The sequence below is a fragment of the Cavia porcellus genome, unplaced genomic scaffold (assembly GCF_034190915.1).
Source record: "Cavia porcellus strain 051 isolate PalLab524CR breed Dunkin Hartley unplaced genomic scaffold, mCavPor4.1 scaffold_9, whole genome shotgun sequence".
Taxonomy (NCBI): Eukaryota; Metazoa; Chordata; class Mammalia; order Rodentia; family Caviidae; genus Cavia; species Cavia porcellus.
The window spans coordinates 63,962,845-63,974,399 of NW_026947492.1; the positions used below are offsets into that span (position 1 = coordinate 63,962,845).

General features: G+C 38.3%; 1 protein-coding gene across 1 annotated transcript; it reads left to right on the plus strand.

Annotated features, from left to right (window-relative positions):
* The first annotated feature begins 3,149 nt into the window (after positions 1 to 3,149).
* LOC100719290 (olfactory receptor 51H1-like) lies at positions 3,150 to 4,100 on the plus strand. Its single transcript, XM_013145273.1, has one exon. It carries the CDS (start codon positions 3,150 to 3,152, stop codon positions 4,098 to 4,100), a length of 951 nt encoding a protein of 316 aa, XP_013000727.1.
* Positions 4,101 to 11,555: the final 7,455 nt, after the last annotated feature.

Below are 11,555 nucleotides of genomic sequence, written 5' to 3' on the forward strand. Positions count from 1 at the left end.
ACTATGCTTGCCAAGTGCCTAATAGTTCAAATTCTTTATCTGGAAATTAATTCTTTCAAATTTTATTTTTATCTCATAGATAAAAACATAAAAATTATACAGACTAATGGGGTACCATATAATGTTTCAATACATGTATCCATTGTGTAATGTTTAAATCTATCTCCTCAAACATCTATTTCCTCAAACTTTAGGAATCAATTACTTAAGCAACCTGGCTATCTTTAGAAATGGGAGCTCTTTTATACCTATTGGATAAATGCATGTATGAATGTGTTTATAAGAGAGAGAAGACAAAGAAGAGGAAGAGAGAAAATATACAAAGGTAAAAATGAAGAAAAACTTGAGATGTGTTGGCTGAAGAGAGGATAGCTTGACAGATGAAGGACAGACTTAGTTCTAGGCTTCTCTGGAAATCCAGGATGGAATAGCCCAGGCATGCAGGCAGCACTACTTAACATCCCTCAGGGGACACTTTCTGGAGTAGTTGTGAAATGCTGTAGAATCATATTGGCTCCTGACACCACCAGAGGTTTGAGCCATTTTCATAAATGCTCTGAATGCAGTTTCAGGGAAGGTCAGAAGCCAAAGTAATTCAAAGCTGGAATCTACAGGTAAAAAGGCAGTCTTAGACAGTTCTGTGTAGGATAGTTTATCTGCATTATTTCAATAAATTCTCACAGAAATTAGTAAGGAAGATGTTTAAAACAGATGAGACTCCTGTAGAGCACCACACTGTGGTAGAAAGAAGAGAAATGCAAGTGTTGTTAGGAATAAAAGAAGACATACTGTTGGAATAGGGTGTAGTGCATGGAAAATATGAAATAAAGATAAAATGAAAGAGTAATTGGCAAGCAGAGAAAAGAGGATGCTGAATATTCAAGAAAAATAGAAAGGAGAAAAGAGAGAATGTAATAAGATTGAGAAAAAAGATTGGATAAGATATGTTCTTGTCAAGAAAATCAATCAAAAGCAGTGAAAAGGAAGGGCAAAGCAAGAATTAAATATTTCTGTGCAGTGTGTTAGCTGACATTGGGGACTCAGACTTTAGTAATAATATTATTAAGGATTTTTCAAGGACCTCCCAAGAAAAATATCCAGAAGATACTAATGGAATGATTATTATCAACAGAAAGACATCAGAATTATTTGAGATGAGGGATCAATAAGAAGAAGTGAAAGGCTCTCACACAACATGTAGAGTATAACAAAGCTTCTTCTCAGAGTACAGCCAGAGGACTAGTCAGGCATCCAACCAGCTTTCACATCTGACCACTGTAATTTATTTGGAGAGAAGCCAGGTGTCTGTTATAAGGCTCTCCATAAGAGGACTAGAGTATCATTCAAGGATTCTGGGAGATTAGAATCAGAAAAACAAGTTTCCCAAAAAGCTAATCCTCCTATAGCAGAGAAAGAAGGGATAGAATAAGCAGCAAAGCCACCTGGTTTTATGGCCTGATCCCGTCCTGGATTTAAGAGCTTCCAGATCAGCTCAGGGAAGTTTTCTTTTCTCAAGCAGATACACGAGAAAAAATACAGTTTTTCTCAAAAATTCTCCATTTATATTACTGTAAAGGCTCCTCAGAGGAAGAGCGCCTTTCCCTTCACTAGTGATTTTCAATGTTGAAGATCAGGGAAGTATTTGAGGGTTTTTAGCACTTCTTAAAATTAAGTCTGACATTCAGTTATGCATACTTATTCATTGTTTTCCTCCTTGATTCAGCAAATACGGAAATACTCATTTGTGCAGTGCAATATGCTCTGTGAGGTGATGAACAAGAAAATATATTTTTCTGTCATGGACTTTAACTTCTAGTAGGAGAGATAAGCATTTAATAAGTACTTAGGCAGTCTTTAATTAACTACATTCTTTTATAACAAGAAAAAACCCAGAATGCGAATACAGCATTCCAAGGAGACTTAAACCAGTATAAGGATTTGGGAAAGGCTTACTTGGGAAGGATAGACAGAAGAATTAGGGAAAAGCCTGAAACTGGAGAATGTAGATACCCTGTATCGAGAAATAGCTTAGTAAGACCCAGGAAGTTAAAGGCAGCAAATTTGGTTGAATTAATGAGACCAAAGAGGAAAGTAAAGGGCCTAAGTTGGAAGGAGAGAGCTAAGTAGGGGTTAAATCATGGTGTACCTTCAGGGCCAAGATTTGGATTTAAGACTGTTCTAAGTACACTGAAAGTCTTTAAAACAATTTTGCTTGTGGTAAATAAATCAGATTTCTAGTCGAAAGAGATTTATTATGATATAGAAAAAGAATGCATTGTAAGAGGGCACAAGAGGATGCAGAAACATCAGCTAATGAGTCTGAAATAAATGGTACACATTATTTATTAACTATTAAAATAAGAGAGTAAATTTTTCATGTATTTTAGAGGCAAGTTTGGAAGTTAGTTAAGTGTTGATTAGATGCAGTAAGAGTTTTCTCTCAAAATAAAATTGGTGTGAGTGATATATTATTATATTTCATATATGTGATTGTGTACAGGTCAGTAAATTTTGTTTGTTACTCTTGACTATCTTAAAATGAGGTAAAGAAAAATCACACATTTTTGAAATTTTTGAACGTGAGATGTTAATTTGCACAACTTTAACTACTAATGTATCTAATTGTACATGTAGCTCATTATAAATATAGTGGTATAAATGCTGAGGAAGATAGAAAATATTTTTAACACACATACTGATTTGTATGGATGTTGGTTTAGTTTGTGACAACATAGGAAATTTGTGAGTAGGTGTATATGTGATGTTAAAATTGTGAGTTTAGTATGTTTTAAAATTTGCTAACTGCACTATGTTATTAAGTCCATGGGTATAAATGGTTTTTTCCTGCCAGATTTGGAGAGCTGTAAAAGGAGAACAGTTGGAAATTCTCTACTGTATAGACACTGGGTGTTTAGGCTTTTCTTTATTCTCAGATGAGCAAATTAAATCCAAGAGAAAAAAAGTCATCATATCTAGCTTTGTGGGAAGCAAAAGGAGAAAGTGATACAGCCACCAACCAAATACTGGTTTTTCACTTAATTCTTTATTCTGCATTGCATCATAAAGTCATTTACTTATATGAGAATATATTTTAGTTTAGAAACTGCAAGCTAAGTTGGAGCCCAGCTTTAACTAAAGGTGCAAACACTATGAAGAACTTGACTGCATCATATGCCAGTCACCAAAGTTTCATTCTGACAGGTATCCCAGGGATGCCAGACAAGAATCCATGGATGGCCTTTTCTCTGGGATTTCTCTACACACTAACGCTCCTGGGAAATGGTACCATCCTGGCAGTTGTCAAGGTAGATCAGAGTCTCCACCAGCCGATGTATTACTTTCTTTCTCTGTTGGCTCTGACTGATGTTAGTCTCTCCATGTCCACTTTGCCTTCAATGCTCAGCATATTCTGGTTCAGTGTCTCTGAAATTGCTTTTGATGCATGCATCACACAGATGTTCTTCATCCATGGATTTGGAGTAGTGGAATCTGGAATTCTAGTGTCTATGGCCTTTGATAGATTTGTGGCTATTCGAGACCCACTGCACTATGCATCCATCCTCACCCATGGTGTTATTGCAAAGATTGGAATAGTTGTCCTCACTCGAGCATTTTGTGTGGTCTTCCCTGTGCCCTTCCTCATAAAGCGACTGCCCTTCTGTCACTCCAATGTCTTATCTCACTCCTATTGTCTTCACCAAGATGCGATGCGGCTAGCCTGTGCCAGCACCCGTGTCAACAGCCTCTATGGACTCATTGTTGTCATCTTGACTTTGGGACTTGATGCCGTGATGATTCTCTTTTCTTATGTACTCATCCTGAAGACAGTGCTGGGCATTGCCTCCAGAGCTGAAAGGCTCAAAACTCTCAACACTTGCCTCTCTCACATTTGTGCAGTGTTCCTCTTCTATGTTCCTCTAATTGGTGTCACCATGATCCACAGGTTTGGGAAACATTTATCCCCTGTAGTACACATGCTCATGGCCAATATCTACCTCCTGCTCCCTCCTGTCCTAAACCCCATTGTGTACAGCCTGAAGACTAAGCAGATACGAAAACGGATCATTCAACTGTTTTGGCTGAGAAAAGACAACGCTTAGGGAAATGGAAAAACACATAAGGTGCAGAATTATTAGACAGTAGAACAATTAAATTTAGACTTTCAGAAGTTATGGTACAATCAAATGTGCATTTTATGAATTGCAGAGGCCGATAAGGTTTATAAGTGAGGGTATAATGAAAGCCACTCTAGTTCTGTATTTAGCCCCATTTATCTTTGTCATTTATGCATTTCACTATCTGATGTCACAAAATCCAATGTGATTAACTAATACTATACTTTTTATTCTTTGAAAATGGAGATGAACATCAGTGATGACAAATTATTTGTTTATATGGATAACATTTATGAATATTCTTTTTTAAAAATGGCAAAGCTTATTTGAAAAAATAAAAGTAAAGAATGAGGGAGAAGCTGGCTCTGCAGAGCAAGCTTGGGTTGAATAAAAGAGGAAAAAGCAAGATAAAAAAACACCTGGAGAAAGCAGGGTAGGCCATTATGAGACAATTGTGATAGCCTGTGAATATTTTTATAATGTCACGTAGTATGTCTCTTCATCAATTAATAATTACATTAACAAGATTCAGTAAGTTCTATTCAAGAATTAATATATGAAGTATAATCTTACTTTAAATAAGAGTAGAAAATTGACAGGACCTAATATCTCTATGTCTATGTATTTATGGCATAAAAGGTACTTATAATGAAATTAAATCAGATGTATGTATCATTCCTAACACATACATTTTATTTTAGCTATCATTTGTTTATATATTTAACATGATTCTACTTTTCTATGATATACTTAGTGCACTAATATGGATTCTACCCGTACTATTTGATCAAATATAAATGACACAATTTTGCTTTGTACTATGTAAGCAAATGAAATTTTATAGAATAAAATTATTTCTGGACTCAGAAAAACAAGTGAAAATTCTTAGCACAGAGGTATTGGGAATCAAATTCCTGTGTCTGCCATGCAAGTGCTTGTGATGCTGAGCTAAATCCCTGGCCCCTTAAAGAAGAAACTTACATGTGAGGTGAGTATATCAAGTGCCGTGTGAGTTTTGCATTGATGATAATATCTGATTTAAGAATTGTGCTAAATATCACACACAGCCAGTTTCTGGAGGGGCTATTTATTTATTCATTGCCATGTGAGACAGTGTATGGACAGTGATGTAGATGATAATAAAATTACCAAGACCAAAGCAGAGCAAAGAAGGAAATTTATACAGTATAACAGGGAACAGTGGGTGAGTTCCCAAGGACTATTGTACTGACTGTGGAAGACAGAGAGCTTTTATAAGAAATTTTTAAGCCTAAAAATTACAGACAAACCAACCAAGCATGGGAAGATAATGTTAGTGCAGATAAAATAGGGCCATGTATTCTTTGTGTCCTTCAAGCTGGTAATGTATGTCATTCAATAGAGTAGGCAACATACATCAGCCTTTTGATAAGATATGGGCCTGGGGTTTGGGGTAAGAGTCATACTTACTACAGAAAAATTGTTAATGGATATTTTTCTAAATCAACTCATTTCTGCAGCAAAGTAAGTGATTCTTGTGTAAAGTCAAATGGGGTAGCCAAATGGAGGCCAAAATAATTTCTTCTATCTAGCACTGTGCATTTACCCCCTGACAGATTAACAAAACCTGTACTTTGATATTTGGGTGGAGACCTCTTCAGTATCTGCTTCTGATGGGAATGGGAAATGAGAAAAAGGGACTCCAAATATGTTCACTGATATATCCAGGATTGTGAACCACAGATATATAGAGTTTGAATGTGGAACCACTGGATGACTTGCTTGAGGGGTGAAAGAACAATGCATTTCTCGGAAAGATAATGGAATCCTTGTCTGATCAACATTTGAAGGTAAATTTTATGGAGCCCAGAAGGCATAAATTTTACCTTGTTATTTAAGAGATAGAGCCAAGAAGAAGTAGCAAGATAGCTATGAGAGATTTTATAAAGGGAAGCAACCATGTAAGGTTAGGTATGGCTAATTTTATCATTGACCAGATGGTGTTGAGGTCAGTGTCCTGTTTAGTTAGTGCCTGTTTGTAAACCTTTTGGATATTTATTTACATATGTTGTTTACATACGTGTTGTATATTTTACTGATGTTTATAGAACTCCTCTTTGATCTGTTGGGAGGTAGTCTACAATCAACCAGCTGGATAAGACAACATCTGTCCAATAATCTAATGACTCTCAGAGGTTTTGAAGGGCTTCTCCATTAGTGATAGGCAGGCCTTCAGTGGTGAAAGTTACAGGTTTTTAAAGGTGGTTTCATGGTAAGTAAATTCAATCTGTGTTTCTCCTGATAGTTGCTCCAATTTCAATTAGAATTAGTCCAATGACCTTCTGAGTGCACACAAATGATACTGTTATTCCTTGAGGCCTTAGTCTGTCCAGTGGCCCTTGAATTGAGTATTTGTCTACACAAAGGTAGGCAATATCTCAATATGACAAAAGGTATTAGGGCTGTTTATACGGTAATGAATGTGATTTGAGGTATCAAAGAAACAGGTTCGCTATGGAGCACGAGATTTATGAGATGCAGTGGAGTTAAACCAGGAAATTAATGAAAGACCTCAAGGGGGCTCAGCAAAAGGTTGCATTAGGCACCACCTTGATGCCATGGGTAGACTGGAGGTTGAGGAATTGTGGCCTTTTCTCAAGCCTTGGAGACTTACAAACTACTTTCTAGATAACACATGTCTTTTAAAAATTTTTTTATTTTAAAGAGATTAAGACAAAACATAACATAACAAAGCAGATCAGAACAGAACAATGTAAGCAACTTGTAATTAAGTTGCTTAATTACAACAGAAGACAACTTGTAATTAACAGTAACTACTTAACACATGTCTTTTGTGACCAATAATACATACACATATTTTGAGTATCTGGCATATTATATATTTCACTGAGGTACAATGTGTAAGGTTAGAGACATGTGGAAGTGTCAAATATAAGAGTTAGCAGGAGGTATTGGACCTAGTGGGAGTGCTGCTGACTTTGAAGTGGCATGGTGAGGGTAAAGGCAAGGGCAGTAGATTGATTTGATGTGAAATACAAGAGAGGGAATACTTCCTATGTGCTGAGTGGTTGAAGTGGAGTGTAAGATCTAAACAAGGGAGTGAAGGACTTTATGGGAGAGAGCAGAAAGGAGAGTTCAGACTATTTTGAGCCCTGGCTTAGGGAAAAGTTTAAATTGTTTTATTGGTAAGAGCAACAAGAACATCTCATTAGGTCTAGTTAATTAGGAGAAAGAGTGACAAATCCAGCATTAGAAGACATTGTTTCCTATAGTAATAATCTAAGAAAAGCTAACTGGAGAATTTCCATTCTGTTGGCCATGTGTGAAACTCATGAGCAGGGTGATGAAGAAAAGAAGTAAAAGCCACGACTAAAGCAATGACTATAAAACAAGTGTAGTGACCTATGTGGCTGTTGAGGTTCCTGGGGTGAAGGACTTCAAGAGGGTGAGAAAATAAAGAAGAGACAAACCTGGGGTCAGGTGGAACCCTTGTTCTCCTGATGGGAGGAAAAGAACTGCTCAACCACTGTAGCATGTTTATTTATACACTGAGAAAGATGATGCAGATTTCAACCCTGTTGCATAGCAACTTGTTTGCCTGGCTGGCCTGGGACCCTTGCCTTCTTGGAGCTGAAACAGCTTGTTTAGGGCAGTTTAGACTCATCAAGGCTAAAAAGTTGGTTTACAGTGGTAAAGGAATATAAATTGAATAACAAGACACAGGTCCCTGCATACTACAAGCACCATATTGTCTACCTTAGAGGAGACTTATCTAAGAATGTTAAGGTAGAGGAATAAGGACAGGGATAGCAATTTAGTTAAATACCAGTTTTATCAGAAGGGAAATCAGCCATAGAGAAAATACTCTATTACTTGTATGTTATCTTAATCAAAGTAATTCAGATCATTTACAGAGTGACACCACAGGGTAAATTTGGAAAGACAGGTAAAGAGTACAAAAGAGGTCTTTAAAATGAGAAGAAATACTAAGCACAGTGCAGGACTAATGGTATGCTGTAGTGGAGTAAAGACAGGTATTATAATTCAAGGTTAGAGACAACCTCAGTCCACAAATAGTCTGAAAGAATCCTTTTGAGAAATAAGTTTAGGACAAATGTCTTGCATTAAGTTGGGTCCTGTAGGGCATTAAGGGAATAGAAAGGAAGAACTTATGAACTTATAGGGTTGTATTATAAAACTTCAAAATATGAGATGAAGAATCTTGACTGCTCCTCAGAGTGCAAGATTTTTTAAGGTGGAGTTCATCTAGGTCAGTGATGAAAGGTGGATTTCATTTAGGTCAACAGTAGGATCAGGAAGGGAGTGTCTTGTAGGTTTGGCCAAAGTAGGGTAAATTACCTCTATATACAAGTGTTGTAAGTGAGTGTGGTAACAAAGTGGCTGGGTCAAGAGTGTGACATTGTTACAGTAAGTTCTGGGAGAAGGAAAAGTCTGCTACTTATTAATTCTGCTTTTGAAAATCCAATGAAAGGTCATTGAACTGAACATGTCAATGGTCCTATGATCAATGTAAGCTATCATCCTTCATTTAAGGTTGATCGGGAGACTTCTTTGAGTAGTAGACCACTGCTGCCAATGTCCCAAAACAAGGGGATTAGCCCCATGCCACCAGGTTCAGTGACTGAAAATAAGCTGCTAGACAATGGGAGGGCTGAGGCTCTGGGTTAAGATTTCCAGGTCTATACCTTTGCTTTCATGTACATATAATGAGAAGGGTTTTGGTTATAATCTAAGAAATACAAGGCAGGGACTGAAGCAAATGCATGTTTTGAGAGATCTGTTACGTTTTAGGCATTAACTCTTAGTGTTTCTAGCTCCTTTAAGGGCTCATAGTTCTGGTTATTAGACTGAACTGCGGAATCCAAATTCATCAAATCCTGTCATTATCAAGAAAATTCCAGGGACCTAGGAACTCCAACCAGTGGTGTGTGTGGTCTGAGCCAGACCCAGGCCCCTCCTGCGACCCCTGGCATCCTGTCAGAGCACCTCATGAGACCCAGAAACTCCATCCAGTGGCATGTGGGGCCAGGCCAGACCCAGGCCCTTCCTGTGACCCCTGACCTCCCAGCAGACTACCTCTTGGGACCCAGGAACTCCAGCCAGTGGTGTGAGTGTGGCTGGGCCAGACCTGGTCCTTTCCACCACCCCCACTGTCCCAGCAGACCACCTCATGGGATCCAGGAACTCCAGCCAGTGGCATGCAGCCCCACAGTCCCACCGCTGCCATTGGATTGGAGACTACCCCCACATCCTGTACCTACTATTGCTGTTGATCTTTGGCTCCCACACTTCCCTTCAGAACCTTGGGCTGCAGTGGATTAATCATGGTGTATTGAGGGGAGACTCAGTAACCCCTCATCCAAACAGAAGAACTCAACAGGCTTCCATCAGTGAGGTAAGTTTGTCCTTAAAATAGGAATAGAGTTTACCACCTTAAGTGGGTAAACAGGAGCAATAGCAAAGCCCCCTTCAGAAGCAGGCCATCGGTGAGCTTGGCAGGAGGGTGAGTGTCTTAGTTACTTTTCACTCATTGCTGAGACAAAATACCTGAAGCCCAAAGTTGGGAAAGGAAAGGTTTATTTCTTGCAGGTTTTGGAGGTTTCAGTCCACACTCAGTTGGCTCCAAGGCAGGTGGTCATGGCTGGGCCACAGTTCATGGCAGCTGTAAACAGCAAACAGGAACCAGCAATGAGCAAGACACACCTTCTTCCTGCCATTATATCACATCCGGGCTCCACCCCTAAGTGGGTGTAGCACTAACACCATCAATCCAAGCACTATACAATGAAACAATCACAAATGCACAATTCAAACTCATGAGGCCTGGGAGACACAGACATAAACCATGACAGTGAGTGAGTCCTTCCTTCACACAGAGACTATCAGGCAGGTTGAAGAGGGTGCAAATAAGGCCTCCCCCAACCTGGAGAAAATTAAAAGGGCCTATGAGACACCCAGAGACGCAGTAGGGTCCCACTCAAGACAAACACTATAAACAAGGGAGATCTGATACCCTGAACAACTTGGTTGATTTCCATCAATACTCCTAGGCTTGTCAGCCTAGCAAGAATATAAGACTCACCCAACAAGCCCTGCAGGGAGAATTCAGGTGAATGGCCTACCTCTTCATTGTGGAACCCAGCAATTGGTCAAACATCAACTTTATAGTAGGACCCTAAGATACACACTACCAACAATTGACACTAGTGGGATTGAAGGACCAAATATTAACTTGAAGGGGGAAAACGGCAAAATGAAAAATCAAAATGCAGTCTCAAAGCTCTAGTCCATCAGGAGCAAGTACAGAAGACACTGAAATAGAGGACTTCAAAAGTAACACACTGGAAATCTCTGAAAAGATAGCAAGTGAAAAAAAAAACAAATCCATGAGGCTATAGAGGAAATAAAATTAGAAATAATCTCTCGTGTAAAAACACAAATAACAACCTTAGTAAAGGAGTTGTTCGGGGCACCTAGGGAAGAAATAGAAAAGTACAGGAACATGGGATATGGATTGAAACCTTGAATGAACAATATAGAAAACCAGCAGAATTCATGAAACAAACTCAAAGAGACATCCAAGAAACAAAAAATTCTATTGAAATTTGGCAAAACTGTTTAAATGAAGCTGAGGATGGACTTTTGGACCTTGAGGACAGGACTGCAATTAGCAATCATGAAAGGATAGAACTTTTAAATACAATAAAGCAGCATGAAATGACAATCCAGCAGCTTCAAGATGGTGCCAATGGAAAAAATATAAGACTAATAGACATCAGTGAAGATGCAAGAGTCAATGCAAATGATGTAACTAAACTATTCACAAGAGTAATAGCAGTAAATTTCCCAAACATGGGGAAAATATCTGATATGCAGATATGTGAGGCATATAGAACTCCAAGCAAGCACAACCAACATAAATCTATACCTACACATGTAATAATTAAAATCCCAGACATGCAATATAAAAACAGAATACAAAAAGCTGTTAGAGAAAAGACACAACTCAGTTATCAAGGAAAGTCCATTAGAATCACAGCAGATTTTCAGCACAAACCCTCAAGTCAAGATGAGCTTGGAGTAAGGCATTTCAAGCCCTGAAAGAAAACAAGTTTCAACCCAGACTGATGTACCCAGAAAAACTTTCATTCATATTTAATGGAGAAACAATATACTTCCATTACAAAGAACAACTGAAGAAATTCACTTCCACTAAACCAACCCTAGAAAGAATATTGAAAGACGTATTTGACAGCGAAAAATGGCCACAATTTCCAGAACAACAACAGAAAAAAACCACCAGGCTGTAGAAGCAATTAAACAAGAGGGAAAAGCAGAAAGCAAATAACTGGAACATAACATGGCAAAGTCAAGCCAGTACGTATCAGTGCTATCCATAAATGTAAATGGCCTCAATTC